The sequence below is a fragment of the Panthera pardus genome, unplaced genomic scaffold (genome assembly GCF_024362965.1).
Source record: "Panthera pardus isolate Hobbes unplaced genomic scaffold, ASM2436296v1 HiC_scaffold_12, whole genome shotgun sequence".
NCBI lineage: Eukaryota > Metazoa > Chordata > Mammalia > Carnivora > Felidae > Panthera > Panthera pardus.
In genome coordinates, this window is record NW_026526677.1 from 14,842,976 (window position 1) to 14,866,767 (window position 23,792).

Here is a 23,792-nt window from a genome sequence, read left to right on the forward strand (position 1 = left end):
AAATTCTTTCAATGAGTAGAATTTCAAGCAGTGTACCTGGTTCTTCACTTTCATGGAAGGAGAAATGGTCAGATGTGCAATGTATACTTATTTATGGGTTTTGGCCAGTGGTTTGGCTAAATGGGCAGGGACTTATAAGAAACATTATTGGAAAATTGGTAACAAGAAAATTTGAGGAAGAGGCATGTTTACATACCATTATGAATGAGTAAAAACACATGAAGATATTTATGTCCCTTGTGAATGCTCACCAAACACTGACCAGCAAGGGTGGATTTTTAATAATCAAGTGGATAGGATGACCCATTTTGTGGATACCAGTCAGCCTCTTTCCCCAGCCACTCCCATCATCTCCCAATGGACTCATGAACAAAGTGGCCATGGTGGCAGGGATGGAGGTTATATATGAGCTCAACAATATAGACTTCCACCCACCAAAGCTAGCCTGGCCATGACCACTGATAAGTGTCCACCAGCAACAGAAACAACATTGAGTCTTCAATATGGCACCATTACTCAGCATGATCAGCCTGGTTTCAGGTTGATTACACTGGATTGCTTCCATCATGGAAGGGTAATAATTTGTTCTTACTGGGATAGGCACTTGTTTGGATATGTATCTGCCTTCCCTGCATGCAATGCTTCTGCCACAACTACCATCCATGCACTTAAAGAATTTTTTTATCCACCATCATAGTTTTAGATACAGCATTGCTTCTTATCAGTGATTTCACTTCACAGCAAATGAAGTGTCACAATGGACTCATGTTCGTGGAATTCACTGGTCTTGCCATATTTGCCATTATCTTGAGGCAATTGTCCTGATAAAATGGTGGGATGACCCTTTACAGAATTAGTTATAGTACCAGCTGGGTGGCAATACCTTGCAGGGATGGAGCAAGAGTCTTCAGTTCTCTGGAAGGCCGTGTGTGTTCTGAATCAGCACCCATTATATGCTGCTGTTCCTCCCATAACCAGGTCCTGTAATCAAAGGATAGAAATGGGAGAGGCACCACACATTGTTATCCTTAGTGATTCACTAGCAAAAATGTGGCTTCCTTTCTATAATGCCATTTTTGTATTTCTTAGTTTCTACCACAGTATTTAACTTACTGAATATCAAGAAGAAAATAATCACCCCAAAACTTTACCTTCCCTTCTTGTGGAGAGTTTAGTGCATTTCAGTTGTATGCAGGACAGTTGTATAATGTTAGGTGGAATTGTGACCTTGTGTTGTCTTTATTTAGAGATTAAGTATGGCTTAAGGTGATATGTATAGGTGCTAGGTTGATAAACAATGGACTTGTGTTGGCTAATTTTATACGTTAACTTGCCTGGGCCACAGGGTGCACAAAATATTTTTTTGACTATTGCTTTGTGTCATGAGTATGAGGTTTTTCTGACTGGGATTAACACTTGAATTGGTAGACTGAATAAAGCAGATTGCTCTCACTGATGTAGGGTCCTCATCCAACCAAATGAAGACCTGAAAATTACAAATGGCTGATCTCCCCTGAGTAAGAGGGAAGTTTCCTGCCCATGAGCCTTTGAACTGAACCATTATCTCTTCCTGTCTGATGGCTGGCACACTGACACATTATTCTTCCTCATTCTACAGCAGCCTTCTGCCTCTGGACCCTAACTGGGACATCAGCTCTTACTGGTTTATAGCAGTTTCTGGTCTTTAGGCTCAGAATGGGACATTGACTGTACAGCTTTTGGACTTTCCAGCCTCCATATACACAAAAGCCAATTCTTGATAATAAATCTCTTCATATGTATGTGTGTGTGTGTGTGTGTGTGTGTACTCTGAAAGATACCACATTTTTTCATGGATCAGGAGATTCAATAATTGTTTAGATGTCGATAATATCTAAAACAATACATATTTAATATAACCCCTATAAAACCTCAATGATAATTTTACAGGTAGAGAAAACTCAGTTGAAAGGTTCATATGGAACCTCAAGTGATCTTTAGCTTAAAAAAATTCTTGAAAAGAGAAAGCTGTATGTCTCACATCTCCTGATTTTAAAGCTTATTATAAAGCTACAATAATCAAAACAGTGTGGTACTGGCATAAAGACAGGCACATAGACAAATGGAATCAATTTGAGAGCCCAGAAATACACCATCATAAATATGGTGAAAAGACAAGGGTGCCAAGATCATCCAAGGGGAAAAAGAGTTTTTTCAACAAACGGTTTTGGAAAAACTAGATATTCATGTGGAAAAGAATGAAGGTTGACCTTTAACATATACCATATCCAAAATAAACTCAAAATGGATCAAGACATAAATATAAGAGCTAAAACTATAAAATGTTTAGAAGAAAATATAAACGAAAAAAAAAGCTTCAGGATATTAGCTTACACATTAAGTTCTTGAATATGACACCAAAACACAGGCCCAGAAGAAATCAATTAATTAATTAAACTGCCTCAAAATTAAAGATTTCTACATATCAAAGGTCAATGTCAACAGAGTAAAATGGCAACTCGTGGAATTCTGACACCTCAGTGTCAACAAAGGACTTGAATAAATATTTCTCAAAACATACCTGTATGCAAATGGGTAAAGAGCACATGAAAAGATACTCAGCATCAGTAAACACTTGTGTACACACTGTTCATAAAAATATAAAAATTGTGGGGCGCCTGGGTGGCTCAGTCAGTTGAGCGTCCGACTTCGGCTCAGGTCGTGATCTCACAGCTCGTGAGTTCAAGCCCCACGTTGGGCTCTGTGCTGACAGCTCGGAGCCTGGAGCCTGCTTCGGATTCTGCTTTGGATCCCTCTGTCTCTGCCCCTACCCCACTCGCATTCTGTCTCTGTCTCTCTCAAAAATACATAAACATTAAACAAATTTCAAAAACAAAAAAAATGGATATAAAAATGGCGCAGCCACTGTGAATCACACTATGACTTTCTTCAGAAAGTTAAAAATAGACTGACCATGTGATCCAGGATTTCTACTTCTGGGTTATAGCAGAAGAATTGAAAGTGGGGACTGGAAGAGATATTTGTACACTCATGTCCACTGCAGCATTATTCATGATAGCCAAAATATGGAAGCAGCCCAAGTGTCCATCAACGTATGAATAAATAATATGTGGCATACATCCAATGGAATGTTACCCAGCATTGAAAAGGAAGAAATTTCTGAGCCATGCTAAAACACAGGTAAACTTTGATGATGTTTTAAATGAAATAAGCTGTTTATTTTTAATAAACTTTATATTTTATAACAGGTTTACATTTACACGGGAATTGTGGAAATGATACAGAGAATTCCCATATACCGTGCACTCAGTTTCTCCTGTTGTCATCTTACATACTATGGTACATTTGTCACAACTAATTCACTTGATGTGAACACATGATTTTTAACTAATATCCATACTTTATTCAGGGTACAGTAAAACCTTGGCTTGTGAGCATAATTCATTCCCAGGAACATGCTTATAACCCAAAGCACTTGTATATCAAAGCAAATTTCCCCGCAAGAAATAATGGAAACTCAGGTGATTCATTCCACAAACCAAAAAATATTCTTATAAAAATGATTACGATACTGTAATATAGTACCAAATAATAAAGAAAATACAACATATAAGAAAAATAAACAAATTAACCTGCACTCTCCTTTGAAAATCTTCGTGGCTGGTGTGAAGGTAATAAGAGAGTGGAGAATTATTACGCGGGATGACTTTCACTATCAGTAACAAAATCACTGCTATCTATTGGCTCAATGGAATCTTCTTCTGCATCTTTTGCTAGCACGGATGTTAACTGTAGTACAATATTAATAAGCACTTGTCATATACTGTATTTGCTATAACTGTCAAAAAGACAGCAGAGGAAAGGGTCTGTATCTGCAGGCAGCCTGACCTAGAAGGAAACAAAGGATTCCTCAGCTTACTCTTGTATGGAAAAGCAAAGGACTGTCCATAGATGCTTTGGAGTGACAAAAAATACACTAGTTCCAGTTGCGGGCACCTTCCAACCTCCTGAAAAATCACTGATTCCTACCAAACACCATGGCCTGAGACCAAGCATCTGAGCATAGGAGATGATCACCCACAATCTCACAATGAGAGACAGAGAGAGAGAAGAACCATTGGCTCATTTGTGATCGTGTGATGTTAGGCATGATGTAGTACTTGTATTGCAAGACATCGCTCGTTTATCAAGTTAAATTTTTATTTGAAATATTTGCTTGTCTTGCAGAACACTCACAGAACAAGTTACTCGCAATCCAAGGTTTTACCGTACTTTGTTTTTAATGCCATTTTTCTTCTCCAGAACCCCATCCAGCATGCCACCTTACACTCCATTGTCAATGTCTCCTTCAGCACTTCCAGGCAGTGACAGTTCCTCCGACTGTTCTCTTATTTATTTATTTCAAGTATAACTAACATACAGTTTCATACTTTATTATATATTAGTTTCAGGTGTGTAATACAACGATTCAACAGTGCTACACCTTCCTCAGTGCTGATCATAAGTGTATGCTTAACTTTTCTTTTTTTCTTTTTTTTTTCTTTTTTTTTTTTTTTTTTTTTTTTTGGTGAACTTGACGTTTTGAGAACTAGCCAGACATTTTATATAAAAACTTTCATTTGGGGTTTGTCTGATATTTTACTCAAGATTAGACTGGCGTTGTGGGTTATTGGGAGAGAGGTCACAGAGGAAAAGTGCCATGTTCATCACTTCGTACAAGTGAGTATATACTTTCAATGGGACTCATCACTGTTGATGTTAACCTTGATCACCTAGTTGAGCTAGTGTTTGTCACATTTCTTCTCCCTATAAATTTACCTCCCCACCCTGCCCCATTCCACAATGTGCCTTTTGGAAGGATTGAGAGTTATCCTATGACTCTTTGAGCGCAGGGTACCTACATAATCATTAGGAATTCTTTTTTATGGGAGATTTGTCTATTACCCCCTATTTATTAGCTATTTATTTCATTGCTACATCAATATGAACTCATGAATTTTTAATACTATGAGTTATATTTCAATTCAGTGTCATTTATTTTGTTGCTCGATTTTTTTCCTGCTTTTGGCACTAGGGGCTATTTCAGTTTGCTCCTGTGTCCCCTTGGCATATTGTCATCACAGCGTGAGCGTACGTGTGTGTGTGCATTAGCACTTTCTTACTTTCTAGCATTACAAGGTATTCCAGTTCATCTTGTACATTCCCCACCCCATACCTAGAATCAGCCATTTCTTTAAGAAGTCCCAATTCATTTTCTTGGATAATGGAATCAGGAACCACGTCTTGGACACTGGATTATAGATAATATTTTTTTCTTATTCCAGTCAAAAGATGACATTTATGGTTCAAATAAACAGCTTTAACTGCAAGAATATATCACCTTTTTTCTCGTAATCTAATTATATTAAATATTAAGTTCTTTATCACATCTAGTTCATGCTTCTTAATTAAAAGGGAAGGGACACTTTAGGGAATGACCTTCCCCAGACTCTATCATCATTCATATTTAAATACTACCATAGGAAAAGGAAAAGAGAAGCATTTCCCAGTCAAAATTCCGTGTGACCGTGGATTTCAGAAAGTGTGGGATAAATCGGAGACCGATTTTGTCTTCTAGCATGCAGGTAAGAACCTGAGTCTTAGTGACATTGAAGAGATCCTGGTCCCAGATAATCAGACAGAACTTTAGAAACACTTTTTTTTGTTCTTTTTAATTCTCATTTGAGTAAAAAGTGGCCAAATTACCTTGTGAAGAAAACAGAACAACTGAACATCCTAACCTTTACATAAGCTCTTATCAAAATCAGTAAGATTTGTGTTGGGAATTAACTTAGTTGTATTTAATACTCAGGGAAAATTAATCTGATCAATGCCACAGTATGCATCTAATACATAAAAGCCATTTGTGGGAAGGAAAGAAAGTTTGGTGAATTTTCTGGAAGTACTTTACAATCTAAACTGAGAAGTTGGAAATAAAATAAATGCACAGCAGCTCCTGACATAGAGATAGTCAATTGGAAATAACATTTTTTGAGTGTTCCAGTAAATGCTCCATGGAGATGATGGCTTTATTTGGGATGGAGTAGGCTTCCCTTTTCAGTGGTAACTGAGTATTGAATAGGACCAAACACTATTGGGTTGTATCAGTAGGAAATTCTCTTAATTATTCCATTCACTCAAAGAATACTTATATTAACTATATACATTTTTTCTAGGTGCTTAAATCCATAAGCGAACAGATAAAAATTACCTACCTTATGTTGCTTCATTCTAATGTAAGTCACTCATATTTATTTTTATGTGAACTATACAAATGTTTCAGTCTCTATCAGGTAGATGATAGATAGATGATAGAGGACGATGATAGATATATACATATATAGATGATAGATAATGATGATGATGATGATATAGATAGATGATAAATAAGTAGAAGATAGATAGATAGATAGATAGATAGATAGATAGATAGATGATTGATAGATATAGATAGATATAGATATAGATAGATGATAGATGATATAGATAGATAGATAGATGATAGATAGATAGATAGATAGATAGATAGATAGATAGACATAGGTATAGATAGGATAGATAGATGATAGAAGATGATAGATGATAGATAGAGATGATAGATAGATGATAGATAGATAGACAGATAGATAGATAGATAGATAATTGATAGATAGATAGATAGATAATATATAGGTGTCTTTTTATAATACTTAATCTTTAGAAACCACAAACAAGTTTTCATTACTGTTTGCTGAAGTGTTTGACCAGGAGCATATCTGGCAAACTCCTAAGACTTCAGGAGCACATGTAGCGAATGGCAGTGTGGTGGTGCATGATGGGGTAAAGAGCCTTAAGTCCAAAACTGTCCCTATAGCCGAATCACCCTCTTACTCAGACTCCTCAATCTTACTCTAGCTCCAAGAATCTTGCTGTTCCCACAGCCTACATCAGAAGACAGTGTTATGAATGAGTCATATGCCAATGTGAATAACAAACCATCTACTAAGGTGTTTAAAAGCTTTATTTTTAATGCAACATGATTATAACATATTCTCACTCACCAAAGACAATATTTTAAAAGGAAGGTCATCCCCCTAACTGTGTTACCAAGAATGCAATTTTCCTACCCTGAGGCCACATATATTATGCTATTTTGGTACTCTCTCAAATACAATTAGTTGATATGAGTCTATGCATGTGTGATATTGCTAATAAAAATATTGCTGTCCTCAGCAGACAGTCCTGAACTCTTTTACTTTACAGCATATTTTAGAAATCATTGCATATTGTGTTGACAATTTCATTTTTTATCAGCGATTGCATAAAATACCATTCCCTGATTCATTTGGCTCCATTGTGAGGGGCATTGAAGTTGTTTCTTACTGTTTGCCAACATGGAAAAGGCTGCTATGATTATCTTTGTACCCATGAGTGGGATTATCTGCAGCAAACAGAATCACCAGACCTATGTGTAGGTGCAGTTGAAATTAGCATCCATGTTGAAAATCACTCCCTGAGAGATTGCACCCACTTAAACTCCTACCAAAAATGTGTGGGGTTGATTGTTTCCCATATCGTTTTCAGCACTGTTTGTTAAAAGACATTTATCAAAAAGGTCATTTTGTTAATCTGATAGTTGAAAAGATATATAACTGGAATTTAAATTTGAATGTATTTAACTATGAGTGACATTGAGTATCTTTTCCCATGCTTAATTATTTTTAATAAGAAGAGTTCCTTTTGAAATCAGCTCTTTTGCCCATTATTCATTTGTGCTGTGTTTTTAAAGATTGACCTCTGAAACCCATTTATATTTGAGAAAACTATGCTTTGTCCCGAATATATGTTGTAAATATACTTAAACGATTTGGCACCTTCTAATTACCTTTTAATTGTGCTACTATTTGGAAGATATATGTGATGAGAATAGAAAAGGATTTTTCCATTGTTTGGTGTATATAAGGAAATATTTGTTTCCTTCCTGTCTCTATCTTCTCTTACTGAAGTCTGGGTATGGGACACTCAAGAATATAGATTCCAAGAATTCTTTTGAAAAATTTCAAATATGATTTGGAGCTTCCTTAGCTAATTTTCCAAATCCCTGGTGCTTAAGATAACATGACATTTGAAAAAATATCTTGATTTATGCCAAATGTTCTCTATTTATCCTTAATTTCAGTCTCAATCTCTCCTGTGTTTCAAGAAAATTGGGCAGCCTGAGTGGCTAAGTCGGTTAAGTGTCTGACTCTTGATCTCGACTCAGGTCATGATTTCACACGTGGTGAGTTTGAGCCCTGCGTCCTGCTCTGCACTGACAGCACAGAGCCTGCTTGGGATTCTGTCTCTCCCTTTCTCTTTTCCAGCCCCCCCCCACCTCAAAATAAGTTTAAAAAAAACTTTAAAAAATAATAATTAAAAAAAGAATATATGCTAAAAGACCCATAAAAATTCTGAATGAAGGGACAACATAATATAGTATAATTATTGTATAAGTGTAAAAGTACACAGTGTAATGATAGATACCAAATTTAGAACTGTAAGCAACTAGAAATTATTGAGAGGTAAAGTAACAGGAAATAAATTTAGTCAAGGTAACAGATTAAAGTAAGTTTCACAATTGAGTGGACCAATTGATCACTGCTAAGACTGTCTCTCCCTCTCTCTCTCTCTCTCTCTCTCTCTCTCTGTGTGTGTGTGTGTGTGTGTGTGTGTGTGTGTGTTTAGGTTTTTGTTAAGGAAAACACTCTCAGTGTTTCTACATCATTCCTTCAATGTTCAGAATGTTTACTAGAAGAGACTTTATAACTGAACTACCAGGTTCAAGTAATAGGAAAGTACAGCATGTAAATCATGCATGAGTTGTCTCCATTTTGCAACATTCTATTCTCATAGGTCCTTGTTGTAAACTAAAGAAAGACATTCAGCTCAAAAAGATACCCTCTCATAACAAATCCCCTAAATTAATGTTTATTATGCCTGAAGAATCAGGTACTCTTTCATTATCAACATATTTCATCGTTTCCATAGGCAGTCAGGTGAATAAATTGTGAATATTGTGATTTCCACTTTATTCAAAAGAAAACAAGGGATTATCCATTGGTAAGCGAACCTTCCATGATCAAGCATATAGATTTGACCTCCAAATGGAGAATTCATTTCATACTTTTTTCTTTGCAGATCATTTCTAAACTGCGCTTTCTCCAGTTTGCCTGAAATTATGCAGCAAAATAACAGCGTAACTGAGTTTATACTATTAGGATTGACCCAAGATCCTATGAGACAGAAAGTGGTATTTGTAATCTTCTTCATTTTTTATGTGGGAACTGTGGTAGGGAATTTGCTTATTATTGTGACCATCAAGTCCAGCCGGACACTTGAGAGCCCCATGTACTTTTTCCTATTTTACTTGTCCCTTGCTGATTCCTGTTTTTCAACTTCCACAGCCCCCAGACTAATTGTGGATGCACTCTCTGCAAAAAAAATCATCTCTTACAATGAGTGTATGACTCAAGTCTTTTCACTACATTTATTTGGCTGCATGGAGATCTTCGTCCTCATCCTCATGGCCGTTGATCGCTACGTGGCCATCTGTAAGCCCTTACGTTACCCAACCATCATGAGCCGTCAGGCCTGCACCATCCTGATTGTTCTTGCATGGATAGGGTCTTTTATACATTCTATAGCCCAGATTATCCTGGCCTTGAGATTGCCTTTCTGTGGACCCAATTTGATTGATCATTACTGCTGTGATTTGCAGCCCTTGCTGAAACTTGCTTGCATGGACACTTACGTGATCAACACGCTGTTGGTGTCTAACAGCGGGGCCATTTGCTCAAGCAGTTTTGTGATACTGATGATCTCATACATTGTCATCTTGCATTCACTGAGAAACCACAGTGCAGAAGGGAGGAAAAAAGCTCTCTCTACTTGCACTTCCCACATCATTGTAGTAGTCTTATTCTTTGGTCCATGTATATTTATTTATACACGCCCCCCAACCACTTTCCCCATGGATAAGATGGTGGCCGTATTTTATACTATTGGGACACCATTTCTCAACCCACTCATCTACACACTGAGAAATGTAGAAGTGAAAAATGCCATGAGAAAGCTATGGCATCTCAAAATTACCTCAGAAAACAAAAAATGAATCGAGGGTTTTGGTTGATTATTTAATCTGTACAGATAGCAAAGCTGACAGTGTATGTTCCGACTTCCCCAATGCTCTCTAATATAATCCATCTGATTTCCTTACTTTTTTCAGTACTTCTGCCCACAAGCTAGTAGCTTCTTTCATATTGCCATCCTGGTTCTTTCTTTTCCTGAGAGCTCAATTCTAACATTGGCAATTGTGAAATATTCCCCACATCTCAGTCTACACTCTGGTTTGGTAAGAAGAAAGATATTGACACAATCACAACTGTTCAAACAGTGAGCATCCATAAAGTATAGCCTGTTCTCTATGACTTGTAATTCTGACGATAGCACATTTCAGATAGGGTATCCCGTTTTGTCTTGAGCACTTTCAGAGCAAAGGAATTAACTTTGTGTGTCAAGAAGTTCTTTTAATTCTATCATTAGTTTCACTTTTAAAAGTTCCATGTTAGTGAACCAAAGCCAAATATATATATATATATATATATATATATATATATATATATATATATAAAATAATTTTTCTTGTTGTTTTTTGACTATTAAGATAACGGAGGCATTATGTGTGATATTTTTTAAATGTAGTGTTACAAAGGCCTTGAGATATTCTGCTAGTTTGTATGATTGGTATATAGGAATTACAACAAGAGAAATCTATAACTCTAAGAGGGAAAGAAGTAAAATAATATATGTTGTCAAGATGGAATAAATATTTCAAAATACACAAAAGATACAACATATTTTTTGAGATTGAAGTACAGAAAGGTAGAGCCTAGCTTGAAGGAAAAAAAATGGATGATATTATTTCATTTAAAGTTGTGTTGTGTCAATGGAATAAAAGAAAGTACCAGAGGCATTCAGAAATACTCACTAGACTTGTCTCTAGTTAATAGAGGTAGAGAGAACCCACTTTTGCAGCAAGAAGCCTCTTTAATTCTCTATTTGTTCTTCCCTAGTAATGGAGTAGTATGGATTCTCAAGTTAGGACTGCCAATAGAATTTCGATGCCCATAGTGGGCAGAGCAGATTAGCAGATGTGCCCTGATTACTTGCATGCCAAAGTTTATATCATGAAGCTTTAAGATTCATTGATTATAGAGAATACAATAATTCAAAGGGATACATGCACCCCAAATTTTATAGCAGCATTATCTTCAATAACCAAACTATGGAAACAACCCAATTGTCTATCGACCGATGAATGGGTAAAGAAGATCTGGTAGACATACACAATGGACTATTATTCAGCCATCAAAAAGAATGAAATCTTGCCATTTGCAAAAACATGAATAAAACTAGAGAGTATTATGCTAAGTGAAATAGGGAAGTCAGAGAAAGAGAAATACCATGACTTCACTCATATGTAGAATTTAAGAAATAAAGCAAACCAGTATGGGGGGGAAAGAGAGAGAGAGAGAGAGAGAGAGAGAGAGAGAGAGAGAGAGAGAGACAGAAGAAAAAAAAAGAAAAAGAAAAAAAAAGAAACAGACTCTTAACTATAGAGAACAGAGTGATGGTTACCAGAGGGGAGGTCAGTGGAGGGAATGTCAATGGGTAAAACAGGTGATGGGGATTCAGGAGGTCACTTGTTGTGATGAGCACTGAGTGCTGTATGGAAGTGTTGAATCACTATATTGTCCACCTGAATCTAATACCATGCTGTATGTTAAATAACTGGAATTTAAATAAAAACTTTAAAAAACAAATAATACAATTCGTTGATTTCAGTGTATTAAAGTGTATCACATCCTTGGTAACTATTACAAGATTCCATTTCATTTTGGGGGCACCTGGGAGGCTTAGTTGGTTGAGCATCCAACTCTTGATTTCAGCTCAGGTCATGATAACACGGTTCGTGGGCTGAACCCCACCTTGGGCTCTGTGTTGACTGTACAGAGCCTGCTTGGGACACTCTCTCTCTCTCTGCCCTTCCCCCACTTGCGCTTTCTCTCTCTCCTCTCTCTCTCTCTCTCAAAATAAATACATAAACTTAAAAAAATTCCGTTTCACTTTTAACGCTGTTCATTATTTAACTGGGAACCCTTTCCAACACTAGTATTTTATTCCTGTCAAAGATTATTTTATAACAAATTCAGTAAAATAACAAGTTTTCAGTGTTCTCACTGCTTTTTGCTTTCTGGGATATTATGAAGCTTCATGACTGCACTAGTGGTCCCAAAATTGGCATGTTGACATACAAAGATTATATATATTTAAGTGGTACAAGTTGATTTTTTGATACGCATATAATGTGAAAAGATCACCACAATCAAACTAATTAGCACATATGTCTTTTCTACATAGTTACCATTGTGTGTGTGTGTGTGTGTGTGTGTGTGTGTGTGTGTGTGTAAGAAGATTTAGTGTAAGATCTATCCTTTTTGCAATTTCAAGTATACATTATGGTATTGTTAACTACAGTAACCATGCAATATAGTAGATCTGTGGAATTTATTCATTCTGCATAACTGAAACCTTGTACCCTTTGGCCAACATCTCCCCATTTCTCTCAATGCCATTCTACTCTCTGCTTATGTGAACTGAACTATATCATTTCCACACATAAGTGAGATCATGCAGTATTTCTCTGTCTGTGTCTTTCTTGTTTCGCTTAGCATCAAGGCCTCCAGCTCCATCCATGTTATGCAAATGGTAGAATTTTCCCCTTTTTAAAGTCTGAATAATATATATCACACATTTTCTATATTGATTCATCACTCAGGGATGAGGTTGTACCACACCTTGGCTATTGTGAATAATGGTACAATGAACCTAGGAATGCAGATAGCCCTTCACAATCATGATTTCAGATCCTGTGGATATATACCCAATGTGGAATTGATGGATGGTAGTTCTATTTTTAATATTTTGAGGAACCTCCATACTATTTTCCATAATGGCTGTACCAATCTACACACCCATCAATGGTCCACAGGGGATCCCTTTTCACCACATCGTCAGCAACATTTCTTATCTCTTGTCTTTTTGATAATAGTCATTCTAAGAGATATCAAATGATATATATTATGATTCTGATTTGCATTTCCCTGATGACTTCTGACGTCGAACACATTTTGATGTACCTGGTGGTCATGTGCATGTCTTTGGAAAAATATCTATTCAGACCCTCTGAAATCAGGGAACATGAAGGTCCATGGGAAATCTCCACAACTTCTATTCAATGTGCCTGTGAACCTAAAACTGCTATAAAAAAATAAAGCCTATTATTTAAAAAAGAAGATGTTAAAAGAAGGCAAAATTGAATAATAGATGAAAATTATCTACTCAATTAGCTCAAAATAATATAGAAAAGAAATAAAATAAATTATAAAGGGGACAAAAAAGTAAACTCCAATAAGATGAACTTATTCCAAAAAAATTAACAATTACATTAAATGCAAATACATTGCTCTTGAAAGACAGAGTTGTCAGGATAGACAGAATAGTCTCTAGCAAAGAAAAGTAATGGACTAATGACACACACCTCAATATGATGAATCTAAGAACACTATGAGTAAATGCTATGATTCAATTTACATGAAGCTATAGAATAGTACAAAACACTAAACATTGAAACAGAGTGATATAGGGACGTGGGAGGAAGGGGAGGGTGGGTGATGGTTATTGAGGAGGGCACCTGTTGGGATGAGCACTGGGTGTTGTATGGAAACCAATTTGACAATAAATTTCATATAAAAAAAAAAAGAAACAGTAATACAAATAAGGACAGTAGTTACGTCTGGGCGAATTAACTGAAGAAGAACATGACAGAACTTTCTGGATTAATAAAAGTATTCTAGATCTTTAATTTCTTTTTTTTAATGTTTATTTCCAAGGCAGAGAGAGACAGAGCATGAGTGGGGGAGGGGCAGAGAGATAGAGGGAGACCTAGAATCTAAAGCAGGCTCCAGGCTCTGGGCTGTCAGCACAGAGCTTGCATTACATTAAATGCAAATACATTGCTCTTGAAAGACAGAGTTGTCAGGATAGACAGAATAGTCTCTAGCAAAGAAAAGTAATGGACTAATGACACACACCTTGATGTGGGGCTTGAACTCATAAACTGTGAGATCATGATCTGAGCCAAAGTCGGTTGCTCAACCGACTGAGCCACCCAGGCACCCCAATCTTGAATTTGTTAATGGCTATGTGAGTACATACATTTACCCAAACTTATCAGACTATATACTTAAAAGGTCTTCATTTCATTGTATGTAAAATTCATCTCATGAATAGAATTGTATTACCAAAAAAAAAAAAAATCAATCAATATCTCTAAGTCCTACATCCCCCCACCCGAAGTGCCTATCAAATCTAGTGAAAATTTCTACAGGAAAAAAGCAGAACAGTGATGGTTATTAAGAATTTAATTCCCATGAGTGGAAGATATAAAATATTTTATTAGAAATTAATACATAATAGTGACTTTGAAAGATGCATTGGCATCTAAAACCTTTTGTACTGAAAATTACAAACCTTTTGTACTGAAAATTATGTCATCAACAAAGTGAGAGCCAACCCACAGAGTAGAAGAAAATACTTGTGTCTGATAAGAAATTTGTTTTCAGACTATATAAATAACTCCTACCCCTTAATAATAAAAAGATAATAACTCAGCTTAAAACTTGGTAAAATATCTGAATAAACAGATCGCCACAGAAAATATACAAGTGGCCGAAGGCACCTGAGAAGATGTTTAACACCTTTGGTTAATAGGAAACGCAAACCTCAGCCATAATGCGATACCACTTTATACCCACTAGGACATCGAGAATCAAAGAAGACAGAAAATAACAAGTGTCAGCGAGGATGTAGAGAAACTGGAGTTCTCATAAATTGCCAGTAGGATTGTAAACTGGTGCAGCCACTTTGCAAGCAACGTGGCGGTTCCTTAAAAGTGTTAAACATGTATCAACAATGATCTAGCAATTCTTTTAGGAGACATTAAACATATATCCACACAGAAACTTGTACGCCAGTGTCCATAGGAGCACTATTCCTAAAAGCTGAAATTGAGAAACATTCTACATGTCAATCAACGGATGGATGAATTATATATTCATAAGATGGAGTTTTATTCATCAACAAAGAGGAAAGAAATACGGATACTTGCCACAGGGTGGATGACACTTATGCTAAGAACATTATGTTAAGTGAAAGAAACAAGTTACCAAAGATAACAAAGCATATAATTCCTTTTATATGAAATGTCTAGACAAGCAGATCTATAGTGGAAGTGGATTAGTGCTTTCTGGGGACTGCTGGTGATGGTGAGGGAGAGGAATAAGAAGTGACTGTGAATGGGACAAAGCTGCTTTTCAGGTGGCAGAGATGTTGTAAAATTAGATAGTCTTGATTGTCTCACAGTCTTCTATATTAACAGCTATTAAATTATATACTTTAAATAAGTGAATTGTATACTATGTGGATTATACCTCAAGAAAGCTATTAAAAACAGATACTATTATTACAAATTTATTTCCCATAAATAGAAGGTATATAAATGACCTATTAAAAATCAGTGCATAACAATGACTTTGGATCTCTATTATGATTAAGTGTTTAAATGGTGAGCACTGTATTTGATCTTTTAATGTGTATAATTCATACAGAATGACTCTGAGAAATTGTATTATTGGGAAATCAATAGCATGTGGAATACAAAAAGACCAGATGGGGCACCCAGGTTTTTCAGCCGGTTGAGCGTCCAACTTCAGCTCAGGTCATGATCTCATGGTTCGTGAGTTCAAGCCCCACATTGGGCTCACTGCTGTCAGCACGGAGCCTGCTTCAGATCCTCTGTCCCCCTCTGCCTGTGCTCCTCCCCCACTCATGCTCTCTCTCTCTCTCTTTCTCTCTCTCACAGGGGTGTAGGTGGGAGCCAAGCACTATAGTCAGAAGATCTTGACAGGTTCAGCTTTAACTGAACAGCTCCAAATTTCTGCCTTCATAAAAATGAGATATTGCTCTCCCTTTGAATATCGCCATTTGCAAAGGTGGATGGATCTTTATGGGCATTATGCTAAGTAAGTCAAACATAGGGACACCTGGGTGGCTCGGTCAGTTAAGCATCTGACTCAGGTCATGATCAGCTCAGGTCATGATCTTGCTGTTAGTGAGTTCGAGCCCCACATCAGGCTCTCTGTTGTCAGCACAGAACCCACTTCAGATCATCTGTCCTCTCCTCTCTCTGTCCCTCCCCAGGTAATTCTCTCTCTCTCTCTCTCTCTCTCTCTCTCTCTCTCTCTCTATTTCTCTCAAAATAAATAAATAAATAATGACTTAAAAAATAAGTCAAACATAGAAAGACAAATACCATATGATTTCACTTATCTGTGGAATCTTAAAAAACAAATCAATAAACTGAACTTGTAGATACAGAGAAGAGATTGGTGCTTGCCAGAGTGGGGGATAGGGAGGCCGGGTGAAATGGGTGAAGGTGGCAAAAAGGAAGGAACTTATAGGTATAAAATAAACAAATATTACATATGGGAATATAATCATGTACAACATAGTGTCTACAGTTAATAACACTCTATTCTTTATTTGAAAATCGCAAAAGGTAGGTCTTAAAAGTTTTCATCACAAGAAAAAAATATAACTATGTGTGGTGATGGATGCTAACTAGACTATTATGGCGATCATCTTGCAATATTGAATTTATGCAATATTAAATCATTAGGTTGTGCAGCTGAGACCCATAGTAATGTCATTTGCTAGTTATAGCTCAATTAAAAAAAAGTGGAATCTATCTCTCCATGCTTCTATCTGGACTAAACGTGTGTGACACAGATAACCTTTAACCACATGAGAAGAATGTGGCAAAAGTGATTTCGATTAATCCCTAAAGGTTGGCTTGAGAGGTCTTGAAGCTTTTACTTTTGTGAAACAACCATTGCCCTAAAACAACTGTGGTATATATGGTAGAGCCCAGTCTACGCTCCTGGAGAATGAATGAGAACTGGCATATCTGAGCCAATTCCTGAATGTGTGAATGAGGCCATCTTGGACCAGGTACTCCATTCAAACTCCATTTGCACCATTCAGAGTGTTTCCAGGTGAAACGAGAAGAAGGACCACCCAGCTGAATCCAACCCCAACTGCAGAATCATAATCAAATAAATTGCTTTTATGCTTTTAAGTCTTTAAATTTTGGTTTTGCAATTTAAAACCACCAATTTGGGGATTAAACTTTGGGGCTGTAAGCCACGAATTTCTGGCCTAGTGTTTGCCAGTCTGTAGCAGTAGATAACTTACACACCTCCTAAGTTCACACAAGGCAGAAAGCGGTAGATAAACACTGTGAAGTGTGGGGGGACTGTCACACTGGAGTTCTTAAGACTCCGGTGGTCTGGGAGACACAGAGATTCCCTCAGTTGAAACAGAAAGTGTTTTCTTTTTTTTTTTTTTTTTTTTTTTTTAATGTTTATTTATTTTTGAGAGACAGAGACAGAGCATGAGTGGGAGAGGGGAAGAGAGAGAGAAAGACACAGAATTGGAAGCAGGCTCCAGGCTCTGAGCTGTCAGCACAGAGCCCGACGTGGGGCTCGAACTCACGAGCTGTGAGATCGTGACCTGAGCCGAAGTCAGACGCTTCACTGACTGAGCCACCCAGGCGCCCCCAGAAAGTGTTTTCTATTCACATCTCTTACCAGTAGGAAAGAGACACAGTATTTTATGGGCCTTTAAATTTGGGAAGTGACATATACTGTATGTGAGGGTGCTAGTCCAAATCTTTTATCATGTGACTATAAAGATGATTAGTTTTCAGGAGGATCCACTGACAAGGGCAAAGCAGGAAAGAGTCAAGTCCCTTTGGGGTGAAAGTGAATGTCACCTGAGCAGTCAAGCAACTGAGAGCTAACAGCTGAGTGTGAGGTGCATCAAGCAAGATTCCCAGATTGTTATGTCATCCAGGGTCCTGAAATTCTCTTGCCTGTAGCCCGAGATGCCTTAACAATGGCCTGCATTTTATTATGATATTAAGAGACCATAGACCAAGAAATTTCTGGAAACTATTCTCCATCTTTAGGTCGTTTGTGAGCCTGATGTGACAGGACTTTGGATGTGAGCCACATGGATGTGAGCACTTCTGAAATCCTACCCACGGACATTTCCTATTGCTGCTGAGGTAGAAGAGACTGTGTGACATGATTGGAACCTAAATACGTCCAGTGGCTTTCCCACAAAGCTCGCCTCCTGCTCTGAATGCCCCCACTGCCAGTTCGGACTCTGCCTTTTCCCACAGCTGCCAGAAGAGTCCAGTGACATGGCCAGACTGCAGTGCAAATGGCCCACTGTGGGGTGAACTTTGGCCAGTGGGGAAAGGGAAGCCAATGGCTACATTCTCCCCCTTTGTGGCTATTTACAGATTGGAAAAGGAACATACAGTCTCCCTTAAAATGTCCAGTGAGATCAAAAAATCAACTGTGCAAGTCGATACACTCCATCTAAGAGTAGAAACAAGTAAGGGTCTGGGATATTGGACGTTATATGGAAAAGGAAGCAGGAGGTTTGATGAGTAGGAAGGAAAAAGAAAGACCAGCAAGAATGAGGAGAAAGAAAGAGTAAGGAACAGGAGAGGAATAAGAAAGAATATTAGTGGTCAAGAGTCAATGTTAATGGCTTACACTCAAAAAGTAAAAGACTGAAAGCCTGCAGTACGTTTGTCCCAGGTATGAGCTAGAAGTAAACTTCCCACCAATTTCTCCAGAAATCAGCAGAGATTCAACTAAAAAGAAAAACAGTGAACCCCAGTGACACTATTGAATCAACTATTTTCCAATCAAATAGAACTTTCAAAGGAGTAGAATTAAAATTCAATAAATAACCCCAAATCGATATTTTAACCTATGTGTTACATTAAGTATTTAATACCTTTGTATAGTTAAACATATTAATCCCATGAACAAGATATCAATCATACACGGTTACTTGTGCTTACTGAAATGCTTTGGATTAGTGGTATGGTCCTAAATGCGACAACTGACTGGTTTTTAAACTTAGCAAATAAAGAAAAATTTAAAAAATTTTTTTAACACATTGACAAGATCATTGTTAGTTCTCTATCGTGGTTCTGAATATGGAGGGAGACTTTGGGAGAAAGGCTTTCCCCAAGGTCATTAACATTTTGCATCATTCTCTGAATGCACCAAATAAGAAGTAGAGAAAGGAGCATTTGTTGCCAAAGATACTGTGAAATTGCAGGTTTCAGCAGGTGAGAGACAGAACCAGGAATGAGGAAGAGCTGACTTTTACCAGCCCTTGAGTTTTGCAGGTCAGAGATTCTCTGATATTAATTATTCACAAAGCAATTCCTAAGGCATTACTCGCTCATGGATAGCCGCACCCAAATTATCTCAGAAGAGATACAAATATAAAACAAAATTTGAGCCCTGAACAATACTGGTGAGGATTTTTTCTTCTAAAACTTAAAATAAAAAGGGTTATTGAAAAGGGGAGTTAAATAAAATTGCTATATCTTGAATACCTGTAAGATAATTATGAGACACTGTTCTCAGAAATAAGGGGAGAATAAAATCATTAAGACGATGATGAGATAATAAAGTGCATCTACACATGATTATAAATTACATATATTTATAATCATGTATAAATTATGGTAGCATGATTGTGAACAAGAAAATAACAATAATTTCAAAAGAAATGGAGGCATTGTCATGTTTGAAATGCTCAGAAACAAGAGGAAGAAATTATTGGAGATGAGTCTTGATTCAAAGAGAAATGAGTTCCTTTAGGACCATATATAGAGACTGAATAAAAGAAGGATAATACCCAGGCTGTGTTTAAATGCCAGTTTCTTCTAAATGAAAACCAAGCGACATAATTCAGTTATCAAAAACTATTATCAAGCCCTCTTGAAGGGCTCTCTCCAGGAGAAAATAGCTGTTTTGTTTTGTTTTTTGTTTGTTTTTGTTTTGTAATTCAGAAAGAAAAACGAAGGAGAAGAAACATGTAAAATCAGGGAGGGTAATCTTGAGTCTGAGTCTGAATTAGTATCGCCATTTCAATTTTTTACCATTGTTATGATCATCATTATTTTGTGCTGAATAAGAGGAGACACGCCTGTAATGACTATTCTGTTAGCTCTAATACACAGACTTGAGGAAGCACAGCCTTGTAGTTTCCCAAAAGCTGGAAGTGAGGGGCACCACACCATGTTACTGCAGAAAGACAGTGGAGAGCACAGACTTAAGTAGAAGCCGAAAGTGCTGCATGTGACAGATCTTGAGGGGATATGGCCTCAGATGGACAAAATTCCTAATGATGAGCTAAGACACTGTGAAATCCCACCCTAACCTACAACTCAAGGAATCATTTCCGTCTGTGGCTCAGTTTGGGGAAGAACTTGTACGTTTAAATCAAAACTACTTCACGTACCCCTTTCCATACATACGTTCTGGTGACCTCACTAGAGCTCTGGAGGTCCCAGCACTGAAGATGCAACTTATATGGTCCTCTTCCTAAATCGATTTAAAGCATTTCCAGTGATGACCTCTTTGAAATATGTAAAGCGTCCTCAGTGGGAGAACTGATACATAACTAGCATGAAACCTGAAAGATTAAAAGGATGCATGAAGGAATTAGTGAGATTAAGGGCGGAGTCCTTCGTTTTCTTTTCTCTTTATCTTTTTTACTGTTTTTTAGCTGACAGACAAATGTTTAAAATAACTACGGCCGGGGCGCCTGGGTGGCTCAGTCAGTTGATTAAACAGCAGACTCTTGATTTTGGCTCAGGTTCTGATCTCACGGTTAGTGGGTTAAAGCCCCCAACTGGCTCTGCGCTGGGGCCTGCTTGGGATTCTCTGTCTCTCTCTCTTTCTCTGCCTCCCCCCACCCCTCTCTCTCTCTCAAAAATGAATCAATCAATCAATCAATCAACCAATTAATCAATCAATCTACTAAGGCAAAGTAATCCCCAGGGAATCCTCAAACACTGAATCTAAAGATGAGAACTTACCCCTAGATTTCACTTCCACTCCTTTCAAATCCAACGGGTTTTGATGTGTCTGTAAAAGTTCCTTTTAAAAAAAATTGTTTTAATGTTTATTCATTTTTGAGAGACAGAGATAGAGCATGAGAGGAGTGGAGCAGAGAGAGGGGGAGACACTGAATCTGAAGCAGGCTCCAGGCTGTGAGCTGTCAGCACAGACCCTGATGTGGGGCTCTAGCCCACTGACTGAGATCATGACCTGAGCTGAAGTCGGACACTTAACCAACTGAGCCACCCAGACGACCCTCTAGCAGTTTCTTTTATTGCTTTATCTTCTTTTTCATTTTATTTTATTTTATTTTATTTTATTTTATTTTATTTTATTTTATTTTATTGCTTTTATCAGGGTTTCATGGCTATTCTAGCTGACAGAACTGAATTGATTTCATAGTAGAAATAACTGTTCATATGATAGCGTATAACGAAATTGAAACTTTCTTATTTCACAAACGGGATAACAGAAGCCCCTGAAACTAAATAATTTATCTAGAGTTACAGCACCATTGTCTCAGAATGAGATTGGTATAATATTACTTCTCTTTTTAACTACACCCATCACCACCTCTTGGCTATAAGAGCTTGATGTCAAATAGGGGACCATAAATTCATGGACATAAAAATCAGAGTTTTCTGGGAAGATGCTGCGGAGGTCACCCACCCCCAACTACTTGAACACTCATGGTAATATTCAGACGGGAAAATGTGGTACATGTTTTCATTTCTGTGACAAAAATAAGGCAAGCTTTTCCAGATATGTAAATTTTACCATATCCCCCAACACCGAATTGTTTCAAAATTAAGTTGAGTGTCTTATACAGGATTAGAATTAGTAAATTTCTAGAAACAAGCAGATTTTTAAAAGCTTTTAAAAGGGTGAGATTCTTGGTTAGATGTATGACTTAGAGAATTTGCTTTATCTCTCTGGACTTTGTTTCCTCATCTGAGGTGAAAGAAGGGGCTATCAGACGGAGGCAAGACGATCAAAACACGTACATCTCAATTTCTTTAAGTATGCATGCAAAGCAGCAGCAAGTACCCATTTTTCCATTTTCAACTACTGTGATTCTCCATTTATTCTGAGTCAGAAATAAATGTCTTTTTTGCTTGTTATGTTTCTCTTTCAGGTAATTTCGCTGTCTCTTGGGAACTTGGCATGCTAGACTAATTCCATGGAAAAAATAAACAATGTAACTGAATTCATTTTCTGGGGTCTTTCTCAGAACCTAGAAGTTGAAAAGGTTTGTTTCGTGGTGTTTTCTTTCTTCTACACGGTCATTCTTCTGGGAAACCTCCTCATCATGCTGACCATTTACAGGGGCAAGCTTTTCGGGTCTCCTATGTATTTCTTCCTCAGCTACTTGTCTTTTGTGGATATTTGTTACTCTTCGGTCACAGCTCCTAAGATGATTGTTGACCTGTTGGCCAAGAGCAAAACTATCTCCTATGTGGGGTGCATGTTGCAACTCTTTGGGGTACATTTCTTTGGTTGCACTGAGATCTTCATCCTGACCGTAATGGCCTATGATCGTTATGTGGCTATCTGTAAACCCCTACACTATTCGACCATCATGGGCTGTGACAGATGCAATAAAATGTTGCTGGGGACGTGGATAGGGGGGTTCTTACACTCCATTATCCAAGTGGCTCTGGTAGTCCCGTTACCCTTTTGTGGACCCAATGAGATCGATCACTACTTTTGTGATATCCACCCTGTGCTGAAACTTGCCTGCACAGACACATACATCATTGGTGTTGTGGTGACAGCCAACAGTGGTACCATTGCTCTGGGGAGCTTTGTTATCTTGATCATTTCCTATACCATCATCCTGGTGTCCCTGAGAAAGCACTCAGCAGAAAGCAGGCGCAAAGCACTCTCCACCTGTGGCTCCCACATTGCTGTGGTCATCATCTTTTTTGGTCCCTGTACCTTCATGTATATGCGCCCTGATACTACCTTTTCAGAGGATAAGATGGTGGCTGTATTTTACACCATTATCACCCCCATGTTAAATCCCCTGATTTATACACTGAGAAATGCGGAAGTGAAGAATGCAATGAAAAGACTGTGGGGCAGGAAGGTTTTCCCAGAAGCTAATGGTAAGTAGTTGAAAGCGACAATTCAAGCTGGATGATCTTAAATTTTCTGATCTGTTCAGTGAAGACAGTAATAACAACAGCACAGGGTTTATTTGAGGAACAAAAGAGAGAATAACACATTCTAGACAACTGAGGTATTATTTATTGTCATTATTAATTATTATTATATTTGTTCTAATGTTTCATAATTAGATAAATTTTCTGAAATATCGAGGCCAGAGGAATTTTATTAAACTCACAAGTTCAGCATGATCTTCCTCAGCACCATTATTTTCTCTTCCCCATTTTGGCCTTTCTGCCATTTTCTTTAAAGATTGAGAGCCCTCTGTGAAGCATGTAAGGCGGTTTTCTAGCATTTAGAACTGTGATTGAAAAATAGTGAGCACTCAATATGTATGTGTTGCATGCACAAAAGTATACTTGAAAAATAACAGAGATCTGAGCTACAGAGCTCTGATATAAGTCCTCCAAAATACAGTGGAAACTAGCCTAGTGAGGCCACAAAGAG

General features: G+C 37.5%; 2 protein-coding genes across 2 annotated transcripts; both read left to right on the forward strand.

The window, feature by feature from the left end:
- The first annotated feature begins 9,235 nt into the window (after positions 1–9,235).
- On the forward strand, positions 9,236–10,168 carry LOC109245279 (olfactory receptor 4C11). The gene has a single exon (XM_019412583.2). It carries the CDS (start codon positions 9,236–9,238, stop codon positions 10,166–10,168), a length of 933 nt encoding a protein of 310 aa, XP_019268128.2.
- Positions 10,169–22,341: 12,173 nt separating this feature from the next.
- Positions 22,342–23,292, forward strand: LOC109245278 (olfactory receptor 4S2). Its single transcript, XM_019412582.2, has one exon. The coding sequence runs from the start codon at positions 22,357–22,359 to the stop codon at positions 23,290–23,292; it is 936 nt and encodes a 311-aa protein (XP_019268127.1). The 5' UTR covers positions 22,342–22,356.
- The last annotated feature ends 500 nt before the right edge of the window (positions 23,293–23,792 follow it).

Coding starts and splice junctions, on each gene's coding strand:
- LOC109245279 (XM_019412583.2), top strand. CDS start 9,236: ATGCAGCAAAATAACAGCGTAACTGAGTTTATACTATTAGGATTGACC.
- LOC109245278 (XM_019412582.2), top strand. CDS start 22,357: ATGGAAAAAATAAACAATGTAACTGAATTCATTTTCTGGGGTCTTTCT.